A 20567-nucleotide genomic window follows, 5' to 3' on the forward strand; every position below is an offset into this window, starting at 1 on the left:
GTATTTGTGCTGATACTCTGAGCATCTTGTGTTTCATACGAATGAATCACGTGTGGGTGCCAAAGGACATTTCAGCAGCACCAGCTGATGTGATCAACTCATTGCGCAAAGCTATGGACAAAGGCAACACTGAACAAGATAGCATTCAATTTATAGATACAGAAAGTGAAGTGTTGCTAAAGAGAGTTCTTTTTCAAGATTGAAGTTATTATACTTCATCTACACTGCAAGCATGTGCAGGGTTATCTATTTGGCCAAGGTCATAGCAGCAACCCCCCTTCACCTTTTCTTTCTCATGGTGCCTTCTCCATTCTCCAGCTTGCATCCTCTTTAATTTTACCAATATGTGCTGAGCCTTTCGAATAGAGCTACAGTGGAATACCTGATTAAACTAAGAAACGTGGTGCTTGCATGTTCAGTTTGGCATCTTTACATTTAGCCACTCACATAACACTTTTCCATGTTGCATCTCCCCCCATTTCTGTTACTTTAATGTTCTACAAGACACTAAATACTGTGAAAGAATGGTAGTCCTCCCTAATGTGTAGAGGGGTGCCATTGACCCTTTTGCCTGCTCTAAATTGATGGGCCCAATAGGCAAAGTTGATATTTACATAACATGCAAGAAAGTAAAATTTGTTGTAGCATTTGTGATAGCCATGTGCACACCATACAATATGTTAACTGCAGTCTTCTCGGTCTTTAGATGCAGATTGCATCAAATTTGCTAAATGTGGGACTGACACAGGATAAATTATCACTAGATTGCAGTACAGCCTTTAGCACATTAAGAACTCTGCAGTGTCGCTCCAACAGGTTCACAGACTACAAGTTTCATTCTAAACGAGCACTGCCACGTGGAACTTTGCCTATGTAAATTAAATGCAAGTATAATCGTAATAGTTTTTCCTATTTGATATTAAAGGTTGAAAAATGGGAAGGTAGGCCTTCGCAATATTGAGCAATAAGCCATATGTGCCATTGTTTAGGAAAATTGCACAGCTTGTCCCTGGACGAACAGGCTTTGTAGTTCACTGCATCACCTGCATTTCTATTTCTCCATTGCACTTGTACATGACATAATACTTGTACAATGCCCCAGTCTTTGTGTCACTATCCTTGTTTCTTTTAAAACCTTTGCACAGTGTCGTTTTGTGAACAGGGTGAATAATAAAAGCCAAGCATAACATTGCCTTCATATAAAAAATTGCAGTTTCACCCATAATGCAAAGCAGTGATGCAATAGCTGGATGCAGCAAGCCTGTTTTGTCTGGTATCAATTGGAGTAACATTCGCAGTTGATTAAGTGCAATCTGCTTTTAAGAAAACTTCCTTCAGCGTGAACTCTAGTCAATGCTGTCTTTGTGGAGGCGATGCTCCCCAGTGGTGAATGTGAGACGCGGCTTCTGCCTTCTTTTTCCTATCCTGCCTTCCACTTGCCACCGCTGGATTCATTTAAGTACTTTTAGTTCAGTACTGATTTATAGATCACATGGGAAGGTTTACACTAATAGCAGCTAGTGACGTAACCATACTCTCTAGGCACGCATTATCTTTTTCGCTGTAGCATGACTGGCGATCAAATCATTGCAGGGCACAGTTATTTTTTTCTTCACATTTTTATAAGCTTCTTTAAAACTTAGTGATTCCTGTGATGGACAGTCAAAGCAACTACGGGAATGAGCCCAAAACAGCTATCACTTTAAAATTTGTTGTATTATATCCAGTGCATGAATGATTATAGTTTGTTCTGGCTTTTGTACAAGCATGTAATGCAAGGAGTGTCGTGCCTTCTTTTCGTTTGAAGGCAGTAATCCAACAACCTGTTCCCCAGCACAGTGTACCAAGGAGCCTAGATCTCTGCATGAGCGCATTCTGTAGTTTCAATGCAATATTCATGCAATTGATGAGAAGCCATGAGTTAGACAATGCTTTGTTCATGCAGCCCTTTCAGCAAACACATTATCTGCAATCTTGCACAACATAGTCTGGCACAGTGGACTGCTGTACTGATGTAGAACTGGTATTAGGCATTAAAAAAAATTAAGCTAGTATAATTTAATTACAGAAATTAAGTGCGTGAGCTTTGCAAAGAAATTGCTCATTTTAAGCTACATACTGCTTGCACTTTATGCCCCAGAATACCCAACAGATGAAGATGCATGCTGATTGTGCTGCATCGTTAACTCCTCAAATACACACATTAAACACTAGCACTGAAATGCCATTTGGATTTGCCTACTTGCCCTTTAGTATTCTTGGATTACAGCTTCCAACAGAGATTGGCGTCAGGAAACCAAGTGGTGTTGAGAAGCAGGACACCAACTACAGTCATCATCATCATCAGCCTATATTTTATGTCCACTGCAGGACGAAGGCCTCTCCCTGCGATCTCCAATTACCCTTGTCTTGTGCTAGCCTATTCCAACTTGCGCCTGCGAATTTCCTAACTTCATCATCCCATCTGTTTTTCTGCCGACCTCGACTGCGCTTGCCTTCTCTTGGTATCCTACCAGTAGCGCACCCAGGATCTCTGCCAGGGGGGGGGTTGACAGTTTGCCAATACCACCTAAACAGCACTAATTTCGATTTCTTCACGGGAAATTGTCAAAAAAATTGGCTTTTTGCGAATGTGCAGACGATTGCGCGTCTTACATCTTAGTTGCAGTACTCAAATGCGTAAGGAAAGAAAAGGGGTTAAACAAAAGCGGGGGTTAAGTCGGCCTCAGGGGGGGGGGTTACAACCCCCGAATCCCCCCCCGTCGGTGCGCCACTGTATCCTACAGTAGACTTTCCTAAAAACCAACTGTGAGGAAATTTCACTTTGGCTGAATTGGTTATGAGCAGTACTTCCAATAGTTGGCAAACTGCAAGGCTGGTATTTGCCGAACTTTCTGAACAGCCTGTAAATAGCACCTAAGCAGATGACGTGGCCACTTGGTGGTTAGCAGATACAATGCAAATCCCAGAGCATGGTGACCCATGATTTTCAGTGAGTCTAATCTCTCAGGCCATTCATATTCATAAGTGCCTGCTGCTTGTCGATGCTCGGCATCATTTTCAGCAAGCAGTGATGGCAGCATTTTTTTTCCAGCCTCAACATGAGAAACATATTTCTGCAACATACCCGCTTGTATTTCAGATGAAATTTTGCACAGGGGCTGTTCTAAATCCACACTATCTGAAATTAGGCTTCTTGCGCAGTCCAAAATGCTGCTGCAGTTGGCCTTTAATGACCGTTATAAAACATGGCTAGCTTTAAAGGGGCTTCGCAACTATTTTCGGATATGCTGACTAAAAGCATAGTCACTAGGCAATATTGCAAGCCAAATACCTCTGAACATGCAGTTGGGAGCTCAATTTCTGTCAATAGAGTGCCCACTCTTACTTTTCAAAACACCTTTTGCACAACAGTGAACATAATTGTTACTGCCTGAATTGTTTCAAGCATCACGACTAAGCAGTGCTTTTGACAAAATCGGTGGAGAATTCTCGTAAGTGCCAAGGTGGTGGTGGTATCCGCTGTGCTGAGAATGAAACCACTGGGCCGACACTATGCAGTGATGGAAGTGCTGCTCCAAAATGGCACTGAGAAATTTGATCTCGCACTGATAATATATGCGACTGATTACTTTTACATTGTGATGCTCAGCTTTAATCTCATTTCTGCCACAAGAACTGGCATTTTAAATATGTAGCTCATTTAGCTATATTTTTGAACTTGACATGCAGACTATTTTGGTGAAATGTGAAAAGAGACAGACTACTTCAATCTCATACCAATTATCAACTGCTCCTTTGGGAAAGATTATATGTGGTTGTGGTTACTTTTATAATGCGGTGCTCAGCTTTATTGCTTTGATCTCATTTCTGCCACACATACTGGTATTTTATATATATATAGCTCATTTTACTACGCATTCGATAACAATCCACCTTGTTTGTTTCTTCCATAAGTGAAAACACTTATGGCTGCTCCAAAGTGGCATTTTTTCTGCTCCGAAATTTGCTCCAAAAAGTAAAATGTCGCTTCCATCACCGGCTACGGCTTCCAAGATGGGCAGCTCAATGGAGGAGGTTCATGCCACATGACCTAGTTGCCATGCAATACAAAAACCGAGCACAGCATGGTGGGCACAGTTTTGCATGGCTCCAAGTGCAGCATGGACAACAATAAGGAGGGGAAGCCCACACTGGCATGATAGTGGTGGCATATGATTACCAATAAATCCCCGAATACAAGGCACACTCAAAAAATTTTGTTGGATAAGGTTCATCAGAAGAGGAGACTTGTTCCACACTTTCAGTAAAAGGCGCTGTGAAAATCAGAGTATCCCAGACCAGGCCCCGTTGGAAATCTTGTCTTACACACAGGAGTTGTAAAAGGCTGTTCAGGGAGCGTTGCAGCGCAACAGTTTCTCGTGCTAGCCAACATAGATGCAAAGAAATGTTGTAAAGCAGAGGTGGAAGGAGACACGCCATCCTCCAGTTGTCTCAACCAGGGCCCACAAATGAAGTCCTTTTGACAGTGGAGCAGAGGACCCACCTCCTTTTGCAATGGCCAAAGCCTGCGGCGTCCACTTCCTACTATTTTACAATCTTGCTGCACAATGTACTACTTAAGAGCTTCTGCATGCTCCCTCTGCCATTGGAATCCCTAAGCTGTTTCTAATGCTGCAGACTATGGAAGTGCCATAGGTGGCATGCATGTTGGCAACATTTCACGGCCAGAATGTCTCCTTGGAGGAGAAGAGCGCCTGGGCTTGAATTTTCAGCGGCTTTTGTAGTGCAAATCAGTGTAATATACTCTGCAGACATGATTATCACTGCTGTGATCTACACATTGCAATCGTCTGCCTGCAAGGCCTGAGCCTGGTGAGGAAACTACTACAAGATGAACAAATTTTCCAAGGTCCTTTTATGTTCCTCACGGCAAGTCTACCATATTAGGTAAAGTATTGTAGGATGCTTTGTAGCATGTAGCTTGACCACCAGAAAGAGCATATGGTTTGTGCACTTGCACCTTTGCAAACACAAATTATAGCACAAAAAATGAACTTTATTGGCTATGTGGGAACCTCGTTACAAGAGTACTTGTATGGAAGTCAAGGCAGCAGGGCAGAATTCTTTTGCATAATGGGAATTGCAGCATGAACAGAGAAAATGCGCCAGATAAAAGTGACTGATGCAATTGTGCAATAAAGACAGGAATGGCTAAAAACAATGGTCAACACAACGTCCTGTCAGCAAAACTACTGCCCAGCTGACTTGTTCTTATATTTTCACTAGTAGTACCTATTTTCAGCACATTTTTCAGTGAACTGGCGAGGCTCCACCAATCTTTGTAAATGATAACTTTGTCGACAGGGGTGACACACGCTGACCACAATCAAGGCCAGAACAGTGGTGTTACATTTCTCGGGCTATTGAAAAATAAATAGGAGGACCTTTCCCAGATGCCTCGAGAATGCACAATTGGTTGTGCTTTCCCATTGCGTCTATTTCTAAGAATGAATGTCTAGACATGGCAATTGCATGAACAAAAAATGATGCAAAGTGCCACGGCTGTTCAGAGGCAAATACTCGAGCAAGAACAACCGTTATTAAAAGCTCACCCAACAAATTATGCCTGCACGTTGGACCATTACAAAATACAAGTGGGCATAGGGTCAGATGTGGCAAGTTCATTTCAAGACAACTGTATGTACAAAAGAGAAGTGTGTTGCTCATCTCAGGCAAAGGTGTAACAAAAGGCAGATAAGCGGCTTTTAAATACAGAGTGGCGTGCCACCAGCAGCGGTACAGTGTGAATGTCACTGGGCTCTTGCTGTAAGACACAAAACACTACTTTGCAGAACTCTCGGTACTGCACACATTGAGAGATGCTCACCAATGTAACCCGTCTGGCGTGCGTCGGCAAGTTGTCTTTGGTAGCCTGAGAAACCTGCACTTGCTCTCCTGTTGTCCTCAGGCCACAAGCACAGCTTTGAGTGTCCAAGGCCACATCGCCATACCCCATTTTACGAAAACATTAGACATAGCTCCCCCTTCCGCAATTTACATACACAAACACTGCTTTCTTCGCTGATGCTTTACACAGCTTCCAATGGCCACTTCACACTCAATCCTTCCTCCACAAGCTGAATAACACACACAAAGGAAAAGTGGTAAATGGACAAAACACAAGGTCTCATCACTTCTCACACATGCGTGTTTGTGACGGCAAGAAGGGTATGCAGAACCATTACAAACAAGGCAGCACAGTATTGTTGCCCTGTTCAGGCCAGTCACTGCATTTCACACTAAGACCGCCTGCAGCATCCAACATACAAAAACCAAGGGAGCGCCAATACAGCAACAATGCTCATCTTGATTGTAAATTCCTTTTTGATGCAAACAACACAATGACAGAAAAATGTATCAGTTGGTGAAAAATACAGTAAAGCAAAATTAAACCAACGAAACACTGTTAAGCCAACTGGCACACACACACACACAAAAGAAAATGTTTGTCAGTGCCGTTGCAGATTGTTGCACATTATGAAACCAAAGCACGTCACCAAAAGCGCTTGTGGCACTTTTTATTTCAAAGACTGATTTGTCGCAGCTGCTGCCAGTGGCCACCCCCTGAGGCACCAAAACAAAAGATGGCAAATGGCATCACCCTCATCCGTCACACAAAATCGCAACACTGTGATTCCTCCTTATCCTTTGTGCACTTGGCCAGTTACATGCCAGGTAACAGGAGGAGCCCTCCGTCATTGGTGTGAATGGACCGTCCGCATCGTGTGTCTCTTGGGATTAAGGAGACGGAATGAGCACTGAGGTGCCGGGAGCAGGGCCAAAGGAGGAGAGAGAAAGGAGGGGGGGGGGGAGATGAGGAGTAAGGAGGTCTTGTAGCATTGTTAGGAGGTGTCATCATTGCTGAGAACCAGGAGGGAGCTACCGCTGCCTCGACCTGGCGGAGGTCTTGACACTGTGTCGCCTGAGGTGGAAGTAGTTGTGGAGGTTGTTCCCAGGCTGCTGCTGGCCAATCTTTCAATGTCATCAAGGCTCAAGCCAGCAACGGACTGGGAGAAGTCCTGCACAGATTTCGGACACCAGGTTCAGGACATACTCTAAGTGATCACACATAATCACTCACACGAGAGGCTGCAATTTTCGCCACTCATGTCACTTTCAGGGTGGACAGACTGGTTGAACCTCCGCTCAAGCAGGCATAATGACAAAAACTTTGTGCAGGGCAGGCTCACGCCAGGGTCAGTAATTTGCACAGTTGTCCAATTGCACAAGCATAACGAACAGCAGAAACAATGACTAAAGGATCTCCAAAATGCTAAAATGTGCTGGACATTAAATCAAGTGAAAGTACCACCAAAGTGTGTTAAAACATGACCTGGTATGCAAATACAGGTGAACCTCATTAAAACAAAATCATACCCACCACAAGAACACCTTCCTTTATATGATATTCAATATAAGTACACATATTGACATCGGCAAAAAAAGAAAATGACAATCAGGTCCACGTGAAAGAAACGCAGACGTAATGCCTCCAACAGGCAAGCAAAGGGTATCCCGCGGAATTTCATGTTCCGTTGGCAGACCCCCGTGCTGTCACACAGCACGAAAACAATAAAATTACATGCACTTTGCACGATCACCATTACAAAGCCATGCAATCGATGTGATTGCACGAAATAAGTATGATGGCTTGCCAGTTGCAGTCCAACCAGCCACAGGCTAAAAAAATGCACTCGTGGCCAGAATGTGCCAGTTCAAGTTGCTCTCGCTAAGCGCAGTTCCAGGCATGATTTTCCCCACGGGGGGCGGCGGTGGTTTTGCCACCAACCACTCTGGCCGACCACCCACCTCTATGACCACCCGCCCACCTCTTGGGCTTCAAGTTTGCAATACTCTGGGACAACTCTCTGTGCCTATGCGGTGGGAGCTACGAGTGCAAGAGGTCGGCTTCCACAATCGCTTTGTTATGGGCAAGCATGGACGCCGTCGCGAAAACGCCGCACATGCTCATGAGCCAGAAAGACACGCCTGGCAGTAATCGTGGACGATCGCAGTACTAGACCTCGGTAAGTGCGACCGTGTGGCATCCTCGAGGGCACTGATATTACATTTCTCCGCGCGCGTAGCTTGTACCGGCACGAAAAAAAAAGCGCGAAAGAAAGAAGAGGCGTGCGCAGAAAGAAAAGCGAAATAAGGAAGAGACACAACTCCGTTGCGCAACTCTTCTGGCACTTGTCTGAGTGGAGCATGCGCTCGCAAAACCGTCGTTGCCTCCGTAATAGTATAAAAGAAAAAAAGAGTCCCCTCCTGGTATTTTTCTTTTCCTCCGATGCCATCTCGGGGTTTTCCTAACTCATGTGCCGCTGCGTCCACTTTTAAAATATTAGTTCGTAGCACTGAGCCTTTAACATGACACGGAAACTGAATAACGATTGTTATTCTGAAAAGTTTGGTATTCTAAAATTCGTAGTACTGAAATATTTTTACATTGAGACTATAAGCAGTCAGCAGGAGAATTTTTATAAGTTTGTTACTCTGAAAAGTTTGTTAACGTGGTTTTCGTAGTAACGAGGTTTCACTGTATTCTGGACAAGTTGAAATCTGCCATGTTGAAATCTCAAAGTCACGTAATCTGATTGGCTCAGAGCTTGCTCTCAACCAATCAGATGAGGCGACCTTGAGTTTTCAACAGTATGGTGGATTTCAACAAGTATTCGAATAGCACCTCCGTAAGCTGCATTTGCAGAAATAAAGTCTCTTGCATTGTTGCCTCGTGTGATTGCGCTCAAACGTCAGTATGTGCCTGCAGTGAAGGGATGCTTTATTTGAAAGGGTTCATGAAACGGCTAGGACACGTAGAGTACAACTACAGTAAAACATTCACGCCGCAATTTAGGTGAAGCATCTCATATCAAGAGAGCTACAAATGATTACAAGTTACCCTCCTCCCTAGCTATGCTTTTTCTCAACTCATTCACAGAGAGATCAGGGCTAGCTCTGCCTTAACTTGCTCTACGCAATGATGTGATGTCGTGTCATTACTTCCGGTTCTCTTGGAGCCAGAGCGCGAAACCTCTCCAACATCTCCGCTAGCCGCCTGGCTGTCGATCCCCAGTGAGAGCTACCAAGCAGGTGTGTTGCGTGTGTTCTGTTGCAGCGCCAAGCATTTACGGTAAACGCGGGTAAGCTGGGCGCTTTGATGGATGGGTGAAGGCGTAAAGTCCCTCTCTATACAGTATAATCCCGCTGTTACGTTCCCGGGTGCTACGTTTTCCTGTCTGTTATGTCGTTTTCGGCCGGTCCCGGCACAGCTCCCATAGAACCCAATGCATTGGTAACCCCGCCGTTGTGTCGCAACTGTGGAACCGTTCTCGCATCATACGTTGCGAACTGCCCCCCGTGCCAACCCGAGCGGCCATTTTGACTTTTCATGTCGCTTGGCTTGGTGGCTTGACAATGTCATTGGCCGCCCAAAGTGCCAGGGGCGACAACTATGACGTATTTTCGGTTTCTGCCAGCAAAAGTATGGCCCTTGAGATCCGTGTTTGCTATCTAAAGATGGTGTCTATGACGGGTTGTGGCCCTAAAATTGGTCTTGGCTCATAGATGTTCCGTATAAAGTCCAAGGGCGATAACGCCGTTGCCGCGCGCTGTATGCTGTATGTGCGAGTGAAAGCGTGCGAGGGGAGCCGACGACCGCGTCTAAATCTCGCACGCGAAAGAAAGAAAAGCAGGGAGGAAGCGTGCCTTCTTCCGTTGCGTTCGAGGCACCGGTGAGCGAGGAGGGAGGGATAGCGGGCGGTGTTGTACTCTGGCATCAATTGCGCACTGCGCTGCGGTGCGCGGTCGCGCGGGACGTATCTTGAAAGTGATCTGCGTTGGGGGCAGAGTCTAGGCAATGTAGGTGCGTCGGTGGCTCCTAGCTTTGTGCGTGCTGTGTGTTCTCGGCACTCAGTTTGTGTTGAAGCGATAGACAACAGCATGAAGGGCACTTCGCTCGCTTCTACAGCAGCGCTTCCTCACCGCCAGCGTTTGACAGCGTGTGTCCGCGCTCATCGAGTGTGATGTGTTCATGTTTGCCTGTGGGCGCTGACACCATGCTTGTTAATATAGTTAGTAAGCCAATGTTTAAAAGTTTATACAGATGATAAAACTACTATCCTTACTTTGTATAGCTGTTTACTAATTTGCTATCGCAATCGATGCTTCGGCTTTCAGGCGAAACTACGACTTTTTTTCACACGCAAGAATTAAAATTATATTGAGTGCAGTTCAACACTACTGTATTTTTCCTGTTTCTCGGCTCTTGCGTTTCCCGGCTCTTACGTTTTTTGTTTACGGTCCCATGATCAGCGGGGTTCTACTGTACTACTACCACTGTCATGAAGCTTTACTGTAAATGCCAGCGGCCTGAGTAGTGCAGCCACCTGGTAGCGCCAAGCTTAACCAGCCAAGCACAGAGCTAATATTGCTGTAGCCAAATGTAAAGTATTTTAAACACTTAAAAAAGCAATGTGTTCAGGATTACGCTACTGCCGAAAATTTACACCAGAAGCAAAGTAGAATAGACTTGGTTACTGCTATATTAGCTCTGTGTATGTCTCGAGATCTGTGGCAGCACTCTGCAGGCCGCTCATGTTTGCACCTCCGCCTATCTGGCAGAGCCTATCTGCCTGTGCTTATCAGAATACCAGACATGCTAAAGCTTCGTATTGTGGTAGCAATCCTCCGGCGTGAAGTGACGGCCGTAAATGCATAGATACTCAATGCTGATAGGATACCTTGCAGCCACTCCGCTCGCCTGCTGCCTTGCAGAGGGAGACAATGTCACAGCTTGACATGTCACCAATCGCGATGTTTGCAGTTGCTACACCAATCGCTATGTTGGTGCAACCCCTCTTTCCCCTCTGACTGTGCTGCTGTCCAACTCATCCAACTCTCAGTGTTCCTTTTCGTAGCAAGCTAGACGTAGCAGTTCTCGCCCCAGAAAAATGTAACGATCGGCGATGGAATAACTAGCACAGAGATTCTTCAAGCGATAACAGCACGCTAACAAAATTGGGCGTGAATAAACATGACCATGGTCATCCTTCTGCTTGAAAGTAGGTGCAGGTGTGATACGATGTAGCCCCCTCAACATATTATTGTGGCAACGTGCCGAGGTTAGAAGAAGACAAAGAGGTGGTGTGGAGCGCGCTCATGAACTGGGCGGCTGATTGTACCGGACTGGTCTTTGCCTTCGGCTGCTCCCTTCATGTGTTTTTATCTATCCTCACCTGTGAATAAACCAATACCTTTGTAATAATTTGGTGGAGATGCTGGGTGCATTGCCCTGGACGACCACTCAGCTCTACTGACTGTGATGCAGAAGACGCTTGGCTGGCTTGCCACCACAGTCAGCGGACATGGAAGATTCGGGAGAAGGCAACAACCCCATTGATGGTGAGCCCCAAGACTATCGAACAGGCCAGGCTGGCTACGGGACACTGGAGCGACGGCCAAGCACCTTTTCGGAGAAGCAGGTGAAGATGTGGAGGACTGGTTGAAGCACTACCAAAGAGTGTGTCACCGCAACCGCTGGAGTACTGCGAAACAGCTCGAGAATGTGGTATTTTTCTCGCCGGGACCGCACTTCTCTGGTTTGATAACCATAAGAGTGTGCTGACAACCTGGGCCGATTTCATAGATGAACTTAAGAAGTGCTGTGGTGACTCGATGTCTAAAAAGAAAGCTGAGCAGTCACTTTCACGCAGGGCTCAATTACGTGGTGAGACATGCACCACTTACATTGAGGCTGTTTTGAAATAATGTGGAATAGTGAGCGCTACAACGTCTGATGAAAATAAAGTGGGGCATCTCCTGTAAGGAATCGCGGAAGATGTTTACAATTTTCTGATAACGAAAGAAGAGCTCAGAACCCCTTCTGACCTAAGGCAGCACTGTCAGACGCTTGACGCCCTTAAAAAGCGGAGAACTTTACCAAAATTTGGCCGTTTAGACAATGTCACCACCGCTGCATGTTTGACAGTCCCATCCCATGACGACATCTCGGTAATACGGCAAGTCGTTAAAGAAGAGCTTGCTCTGCTTCAAGTTGCCTACCCAGCTCATGAGTTTCATCAATGCGCGTTTGACCAGCGCCCTCATGCACCACAGGCACCTCGGTCTCGCCAGAGTTATCCGGAACCTTGTGTGTCCTATACCGAGCGGTTTGAAAGCAGGAGCATGCGCCCTATCGGAAATCAGGGACGTAGCTAGGCCATTTCCACCCCAAAGATTTACTACTCGAGCTCCTTCTCCCATCTACAACCAGCCAGCCTGTTCTCACCGGGGACAAGTGATGGCTCTTGCACTTGCTACCACTGTGGTCGTCTGGACACATTGCTAGGTACTGCCCTCGCCGCCAGCAGCAAGCTCCACGATTTAATGCCTACACCCCTACCTACGCCGTCAGACGAGCCATGGTCATTCCCCAGTTCCTTTCAACGCCAGCAACAGGAACACGCGACACGAGCTGGTACCCCGGTGTCCAACCACAGCCTTAGCCTGCCACCAATGTGACAACGGCGATCCCCGTCACCGTGTTGTCGCTCTCAGTCACTGCCACTGCTGGGAAACTAGCTGGTGAGACCGATGGGGGCGAGGCTGCAGTACGATCACCTTCATCAAGACCCCCTTGTGCAGTGATGGTAAAGAACGAAGTGTGTGTTTATGTAGACAATATGAGTACCGTGCATTCGTCGATACCGGGGCTGCAGTCTCTACAATGAGTATTGCTTTCAAAGATCGTCTTGGGCAAAAAGTATTATTTGCTTGGGACCGGAACACTACCTTTCGCGGTGTTGGTGGAGAAATGTTGCGCCCAGTTGGTGTTTGTTGTGTATCAATCACCATAGGGAGTCAAAAGTTTAGGACTGAACTTACTGTGCTCGCATGCGCTACTCATGATGTTATCTTAGGTATGATTCCTTACGTGAATGTGGGGCGACTTTGGATTGTGGTAGTGGTGCCACTTCTCTTCGCAGCACCATGCGTACTCCAGTGACCGAATTTCTTAATGATACCTCGGCCGTTTTTTCAGTGTCGCAAGATGTTCGGTGCCCCCCCGAACTGCAATGTTCATACCCATACACTCTTCTCGTCCTCGTATGAAATCCTGTTATGGTTACGTCGAGCCCAATCTCAACAACGCGCTCAAGAAAAATCTGATAGTGCCTCGTGCTCGCCGTCGACAGTTCTACCCACTTGTGGACAGTAAATGTCTCAACACAACCCATATCTCTGCCGGCAGGACGTAAACTGGCAAGCTTTGACGAATAAACTACGGTAACTGTCCAAACCGTTGAACTGTTCAGTTATTAATCAGGGTATGATGGGATGGGATTAGGGATGGATTAGGGAATCGGGATGGGATTTATTTCCGGCAGGCGAAATCCGGGAATCCCATCCCAATTCCTACCCTGATTATTCCCTTAACTGAGCGCATGATCAACAAGTTGCTCCCTTCTGCTCAGTGGCATCTCCTTCAAGATGTGCTGGCAAGTTACGCTTCAGTGTTTGATACAGTTGAACCTGCTTATAACGAACCTCCATATAACGAATTCCTGGATATAACGAAGTTTTTCTATTCCCCGCTATTACTCCATAGAAGCACATGTATTTGAGACCTCTACGTAACGAAGTGGCAGCGGGAGACCCCCTCGATATAACGAATTCCCCCCTCCGACAACCTAGAGATTTCGCCCCAAATATTGTCATTTTTGCGCGAGCGGCAACCGGAAGCACCTTGTCCGCCGCGACGGAATGCGAAGCGAGCGCACGTGTGCGAGGCAGGCCTGCATCCCCCGACCCGGCGATCTTGTCGCCGCGGGTGTGACCTTTCCCCCTCCCTTCATTCAAACCTGATCCTGCCGCTTGCTGCAGCTGGCGTAGCCTGCCAAGCCGTCACTCTCTCCTTTTCCAGTTGATGTTGCCGACGCGCTGGTACATGCTGTGACACATCACACTCAATGAGCGCGGACACGTGCTGTGAAACGCTGGCGGCGTGTGGAAGCGCCGCTGGAGAAGCGAGCGAAGTGACCTTCGTGCTGTTGTCTATTGCTTCAACGCAAACTGAGCGCCGAGAACACACAGCACGCACAAAGCTACGAGCCGCCGACGCACCTACACTGCTAGACTCTGCCCCAACGCAGATCACTTTCAAGATACGGCCCGCGCGCCGCCGCGCAGTACGCAGTTGATGCCAGAGTACAGTACAACGCGGCCCCGCTATCCCTCTCCCCTCGGTCGCTGGTGCCTCGAGCACAACGGAAGAAGGCGTGCCTCCTCCCTGCTTTTCTTGCGCGCGCGAGATTAGACGCGGTCGTCGGCTCCCCTCGTACGTTTTCACTCGCACATACAGCATACGGCGCGCGGCGACTGCGTTATCGCCCTTGGAGTTTATACGAGATATCTATAAGCCAAAACCAATTTTAGGGCCACAATGTGTCATAGACACCATCTTTACGTAGCAAATACGGATCTCAAGGGCCATACTTTTTCTGGCGGAAACCGAAAATACGTCATAGTTGTCGCCCCCCGGCACTTTGGGCGGCCAATGCCATCGTCAAGCCACCAAGCCAAGCGACATGAAAAGTCAAAATGGCCGCTCGGGTCGGCGCGGGATGGCAGTTCGCAACGCATGATGCGGGAACGGTCCTACAGTTGCGACGCAACAGCGGGGTTACCAATGCATTGGGTTCTATGGGAGCTGTGCCGGGACCGGCTGAAAACGAACAACCGGGAAAACGCAGCCCCCGGGAAGTAACAGCGGTGTTGTACTGTAACACTATACGACGCTACAACGCCATCGTGACGCTCGCTCTTCGTTTCCGATGCCTCACACTTGTGCGAAACGACACGCGCCCACGCATCCGGTACCTGGTGTGAAATTCCAAGGATGAGTGCTTCGACGAAAAGGGAAAACGGGTGCGCGTTACAATTGAGGGCGCGTTAGAATCGAGTAAATACGGTAAGCGTTTCTTTTTCTAATTTTTGTGTCGAACCTGCATATAAGGAAATCTTCTTTATAACGAAGTGTTTCAGGAATTTGTGAATTTCGTTATATCCAGGTTTAACTGTATTGCGCAAGACCAAAAATCAACAATACGCTGCCGCCGTCTCGTACGCAACATCGGATACATATGGGGCAAGCATCGCCAATCCGTCAGAAGCCTTATCGCGTTTCACCTTCTGAGAGGAAAATCATCGCTGAGCAGATTCAAGAAATGTTGCGGAAAGGAGTCACACAAGGATCATGTCTGTGGACAGCTCCGCAAAAAAAAAAAAAAAAAAAAGGACAACTTGTGGAGGTTTTGTGTGGACTACCGCCATCTAAGCGCTGTCACAAAAAAGGTCGTGTACCCACTGCCACGTATAGATGACGCTGCCGACTGTCTGCACTCTGCGTCCTATTTTTCTTCCGTTGACTTGTGGTCAGGATACTGGTAAATTCTTATGCACTCCTCGATATCGAAGTCGATAAATGCCTCTGGAGTTAAAATAGACCATTTCAGAAATACTTTGTTGCAAAAAGTACTTCAATGCGTTCAGCAGCAGCAGAGTTAATGGCAATCAAAGATTGCGTATGATCCCATTCGCAGTGCTCCCCCGTTCTTCTTCAATGCCTTGCACTGCGAATGCTACAGCAGGAGCAGGGCGTGCCCACAACTATCCACCTACTCAAAGTCACCGTGGCGCGCAGTTCAAATTTGATTATAGATGTTCACATAGACACCACTACCGATTTTGGCACCTATGACGCACCAAGCGCAGTTGTCCTCATTGAGCCGCAGTGCGCTCAGCCAGCAAACTAATCGCAGCACCCCGCAGTTGCCGCAGTATCTACGCTACGGAGCAGACCACAACTACATGCAACTGTAGTGCGTATGCACAGCGTTGGCTTTGTGCACAAGGCTTGAGCGTGCGCTCATGCTCATAAGCTCCATCTGGCTGTGCTACATGGTGCGGATCGGCTTGAGCAATGGATAATAGCCACATCCAACTTGCGCATTTTGAAGCGCTATAGCTCAATACAAAGCGAAGTCTGTCGAGGCATCTAACCAGGAGTGAGCACACGCTGGCAAGCATGTGTGTGGTCTGACCATAAGTTTCGTATGGCTCAAGGCTAGTTGAGTGTTCAAAACTAGTCGAAATTTGCAAGACTCGACGGCTGTGCCACCGAGAAGCAGGGTGGCCAAAGTTTCATTTCTATGTGGACAGACGCAGTCGAGCACGAGCAGACGATAGTCGGCTTCTTCCGGAAGTACTAAATTCTTATAAGAATTCAAACAAATTTATTTATTTATTAAACTGTGTCAGTAAACATACACAGTAACAGTAGGAAGAAGCGCACTGATCCAAACACCTTTCGTGCTCGATGTCAGCTATTGGTCAATAGCATATGGGAATCTGCTATATTGCGAAATAAACCAACAGGAAGAGATCAAAAACAGGCTTCGTGCTTTGCTTGCAAGCTCCACGTACGACTGCAGAATTTGGCTGAGATGTTGACAGCAGGGTATGCTATTCGTGGACTGGGCTTTTTTTACCAAGCCCAAGGGGGTAGTTTGGGACGCCTTTCAGTGAACTTCTTTGTCGCCAACTTGGGTCACTGGGCATGTGCCAGTAGGTGTGTGCCGCTCTTCAATGAACGTCTGACGCTAACTTGGGTAACTAGGTATGTGCCACTGGGAATGTGCCGCACTATGATGACTAAAAAGATTCCTTAAATTTGTCCATTGCTTAGCGGAATCGAACCCACATCACAAGGGCTCCTCAAGGTCAGCAACCCAATGCTTTAGCAGGCTACGCCACAAATGCACCGAGTATGTGCACCTATTTATTGAACGTCTTTCACACGAACGCTTTAGCGAGCCGCGCCATGATTGCACTGGGTATGTGCCGCTCTTCAAGGAACCTCTCACCAACTTGGGTCACTTGGGTATGTGCCACTGAGTGTGCAGCAAGTAGGGAGCAATTCGCAGCGTTCGCAGCCACCTGCGTGCCATGCTTTTAGTCTCGGAGGTCACATGCCGACTTCTCGGCAGAGCCATTATATGCCACAGCGTGTCCAGAAAGAAAAGTGAGAGAGGAGCCCGGTTGCCGCATGACTCGTTTCTAAGCGTTCGCATGCACTAGCGTGCCATGCATTTCGGAGGCCACATGCAGGCTTCGCAGTGGCGGTGCTAGAAGGCGCCGAGTGTTCTTAGGGAAGCGCGAAAGAGGAGTCCTTTGCAGTATACGCCTCATACATAACTTCTTTCAATGAGGGCAATATGTTGTGTCACTAAATTGATTCAATACTAAACGCATTACTGTCAACAGTCATCATGGCATGGTTTCTGCAATTTTTTTGTTTTCTCCCAATATATGTTCAATCGCTCTCCGAAACTTTTCTTCTACATAAGCAAAGAATTCAGGAAATCGTTTCTGAACATCGAAACTAAAGAAACAGAAAATGCATGATCTCTTCGAGGCAAAACGACAGTGAAGAATGTACGTACCTTTTTATATTCTTCTAACACTTTCTCGGCATCCTCGTGGGAGAATTGAGACAGCAGAAATTTTCGCATTTGGTCCCACACGACTGTGGCGTTGTCGGCTGCCTTGAGAACAAATAGGTGCAGCCTGTTCCCTTCCACAATGTTGTAGTCCCCCAGAGATAGGCTATCTGCAGAGAGCGGGATGCCCTTATCAGATTCAAGAACTTCAATGAGTCTCGCTTAAATAACGCTTCGGGAACACCGACAAGAAAGTTACACCGCAGCTTGCATATGACATTACTGAGAAACATATGCAGTTGCGAAAGCATCACCTACACGGCACTGCTTGCCATAATAAAATATGTCAAACCCTACAAATAACATAACCACGATAGATGTAATGGTCGGCACAGCCTGACCAAACCAATCCCGGCAAAGGTGCTTTATCACGAAAACAAACGAGAAAGTACTGCCGACCCGTGGGCAGCACCAGATCAACACTACTGGCTTTTTTAAAACTAAACACGTCCACATCTTGAGCAGCACGGCGACTTCATTACGTTAGGCCATTGAGAGCGGGCAAGCGGATTAACTAAACATAATGCACACGCGCACAAATACAGATCACACATACCTGAGAGCGTCTTGCCTCTGAACACTAGGCGCTGCTGGTCTACAGGAATTTGCAGTTGTTGGGCAACAAGATGTTTCACAGCGCTGATGGAAGAACTGGCAGATACCTGCGAAAAAATATTTTCATGGGAAACTGTACACGCTGATGAATGGTGCCGCACTAGCACAAGCTCCAAAGGCAGCAAATGGTTTCAAAAGACGGTAAAGAACTAATCAAGTGCAAAGCAGCTGATGACGCTACCGAGAACCTAACCGCAGTACGGTAGCTGCTGACGTAGATGCGTGGGTTCACATCGAATATATCGATCTACCAGAGGTAAATAAAACAGAACGATGCGTGTTACAAGAGCGCGGTGTGTAGACGCAGAAATGTAAAAAGAATAGTAAGTTATTACGTACCCCACTTACCTCTATTGTGCATTCTTCACCCTGAAGAATTTTCACCGATATAAACATATTGCCTATACTGTTTGTGCGTTCTTGAGACTTTTTAAATATACTCTACTGCCCTATCATGACCGCGTCACTGGTTCGAGCCTCACAGATACGAATTTTGGGGTAAAGTTCCACTTGAACCCCTCCGGTCTACAAACACAGAGCAAACGAAGCATAGGCCTAACGTAAGTGAACGCGGAAGGATACACACGATGCGGTAAAACTTATCATTTACCAATTTTACAAGCACAGCAATCGAATTAAAAGTAATGAATCAACTGGAATGTAAATTTTCTTTCTTTAATTAACTCAGTTTTTAGGAAGTTACGCATGATTGCAATAATAAGACTATTTTTTATCGCGCTACACTGTTTTAGAGGTGCTAAAGCTCTTCCAGCTGTGTGGCCCTCTAGTGAAGATGCTAGCGCTGGAAGAAACTGAGAAAATTGTGACTTTCTGTTATTATACTTCTGAACTTTTAATTTCTATAACGCTTATTTATTATTTGTTTTAATTAGAATAATTTATATTTTTACATATTTGAATTAGCCGAAACCGAAACTATTTTGCACGCTGTTGCTCCGCTGCGTATGCTCATTGCAAATTTTTGTGGCTCGCAGTACGTAGCGATGGATGGATGGATGTAAAACTTTAATTAAAGACCTGAGGTACGCGACCCAGCGCGCAGCTCCCACGTTGGGACAGTCAGGCCATTCCCTACCGCCGCATCATGGGCCTTCTCGACAGCCCATAGTTGCGCCCCAGTATCGGGGCTCTTGATAGCGGAGAGCCACTTGTCCTCATTGATTTGTTCCGTGCCTCGCAACGAGGGGCAACGCCAGATCATATGGTCTAGGCTAGCGAAGTCATTGCAGTGCCTGCAAGAACTACTGGCATAAGTGTCGGGATAAGTACGTATAGCGAGACATTTTATCTTATTATAGAGGTAAAAATACAGCGCAAATGCCGTAACATGCAAAGAAGCAAGGATTAAGAAACTGACAAATCATCGTGCAAAAAAAAAAAAAAAAAAAAAAAAAACCGCCACGAAAGCGTGCAATGACCAATGAACATACAAGGTAACATTACATGGTATTTATGCTGTCACAGGTGTCTCAAATGTTGTTGCAAACGTCTGATTAATGAATATAAGACTGTTTTAAGAAATTCTACATCCTCCAAAATTTGAAATAATTTTCCACGATTCTCGTTTCGTCAAGAAACTACAATTGCACGTACTGCCCGTATTCGGAATGTTTTGTTTTCTTTTCTTTTTTCTTTTTTTTTTCCTTTTAGGCGGATTGTCTTGCACTTGTGTTCTAGCTTGTGTGCTTGGATTTTGAACTAAGAGTTTTTGTGTCACGACTTGTGAACTCGTTCTGAATGCTTTAATTTGCATTGCTATGGCTCTGCTAATCCCAGGAGGGTTCATCTTTGTAACTGACGTCAGAACAGGAGTAGCTGGCGCCTCTATGAGGCGCCAAGAACTCCTTATTTACATTTATTACGAAAAGAAATTGTCCAGATCGCAGCATATATACGAATAGTGAATGTGCAAACTGGAGTAATAGAGCAAACTTCCGCTGTAAGGCGATGTCTTTCCTAATACCCCACCCCTCCGAGCAAAAATCCTAAATGTCTCCTTCGAAACAAAAAATACGCTATAGAGAAAAGTTTTAATATTGCAAAGGTGAGGAGTCCGCCTGAAGGACAGCTGAAGGAAAGCACATGGGAAATCATTTGATATTTTGATTGAAATGTAGAAATGATAAGGTAAAGGGAAATTAAAGTGGACGAAAAAAAAAATTCGTCGGCCCTTTCACTCCGTGAAGATGGTTAACCAACGAAGCTGAAACGTGTGGCCCTGGTGTTTATCACTGGGTTAATCCCGAGGGTTCATTAAAGTATTTCTCAATTATGAGGTTACAGACACGTTCGGCTGCGACGGAGAGA

General features: G+C 46.3%; 1 protein-coding gene across 2 annotated transcripts; it reads right to left on the reverse strand.

Moving 5' to 3' along the window:
- Positions 1-5038: 5038 nt before the first annotated feature.
- On the reverse strand, positions 5039-18852 carry LOC119460605 (ubiquitin-like protein 4A). Of its 2 annotated transcripts, none has more exons than XM_037721623.1 (4): positions 18579-18852; positions 18181-18286; positions 17568-17734; positions 5039-7082 (listed from the first exon to the last, which is right to left on the reverse strand). In XM_037721623.1, the coding sequence occupies exons 1-4, from the start codon at positions 18633-18635 to the stop codon at positions 6906-6908; spliced, it is 507 nt and encodes a 168-aa protein (XP_037577551.1). In that variant the 5' UTR covers positions 18636-18852; the 3' UTR covers positions 5039-6905. The 2 variants fall into 2 exon arrangements, with proteins under 2 accessions (XP_037577551.1, XP_037577553.1); XM_037721625.2 differs by having other exon boundaries at positions 18588-18830.
- Between the last annotated feature and the right edge of the window lie 1715 nt (positions 18853-20567).

The sequence above is a fragment of the Dermacentor silvarum genome, chromosome 8 (genome assembly GCF_013339745.2).
Source record: "Dermacentor silvarum isolate Dsil-2018 chromosome 8, BIME_Dsil_1.4, whole genome shotgun sequence".
NCBI classification, from domain to species: domain Eukaryota; kingdom Metazoa; phylum Arthropoda; class Arachnida; order Ixodida; family Ixodidae; genus Dermacentor; species Dermacentor silvarum.

Coding starts and splice junctions, on each gene's coding strand:
- LOC119460605 (XM_037721623.1), bottom strand. CDS start 18,635: ATGTTTATATCGGTGAAAATTCTTCAGGGTGAAGAATGCACAATAGAG. Junction 17,735..18,180: donor CAGAGGCAAGACGCTCTCAG/GTATGTGTGATC, acceptor CGCTCTCTGCAG/ATAGCCTATCTCTGGGGGAC. Junction 7,083..17,567: donor TGTTAGAAGAATATAAAAAG/GTACGTACATTC, acceptor AAATCTGTGCAG/GACTTCTCCCAGTCCGTTGC.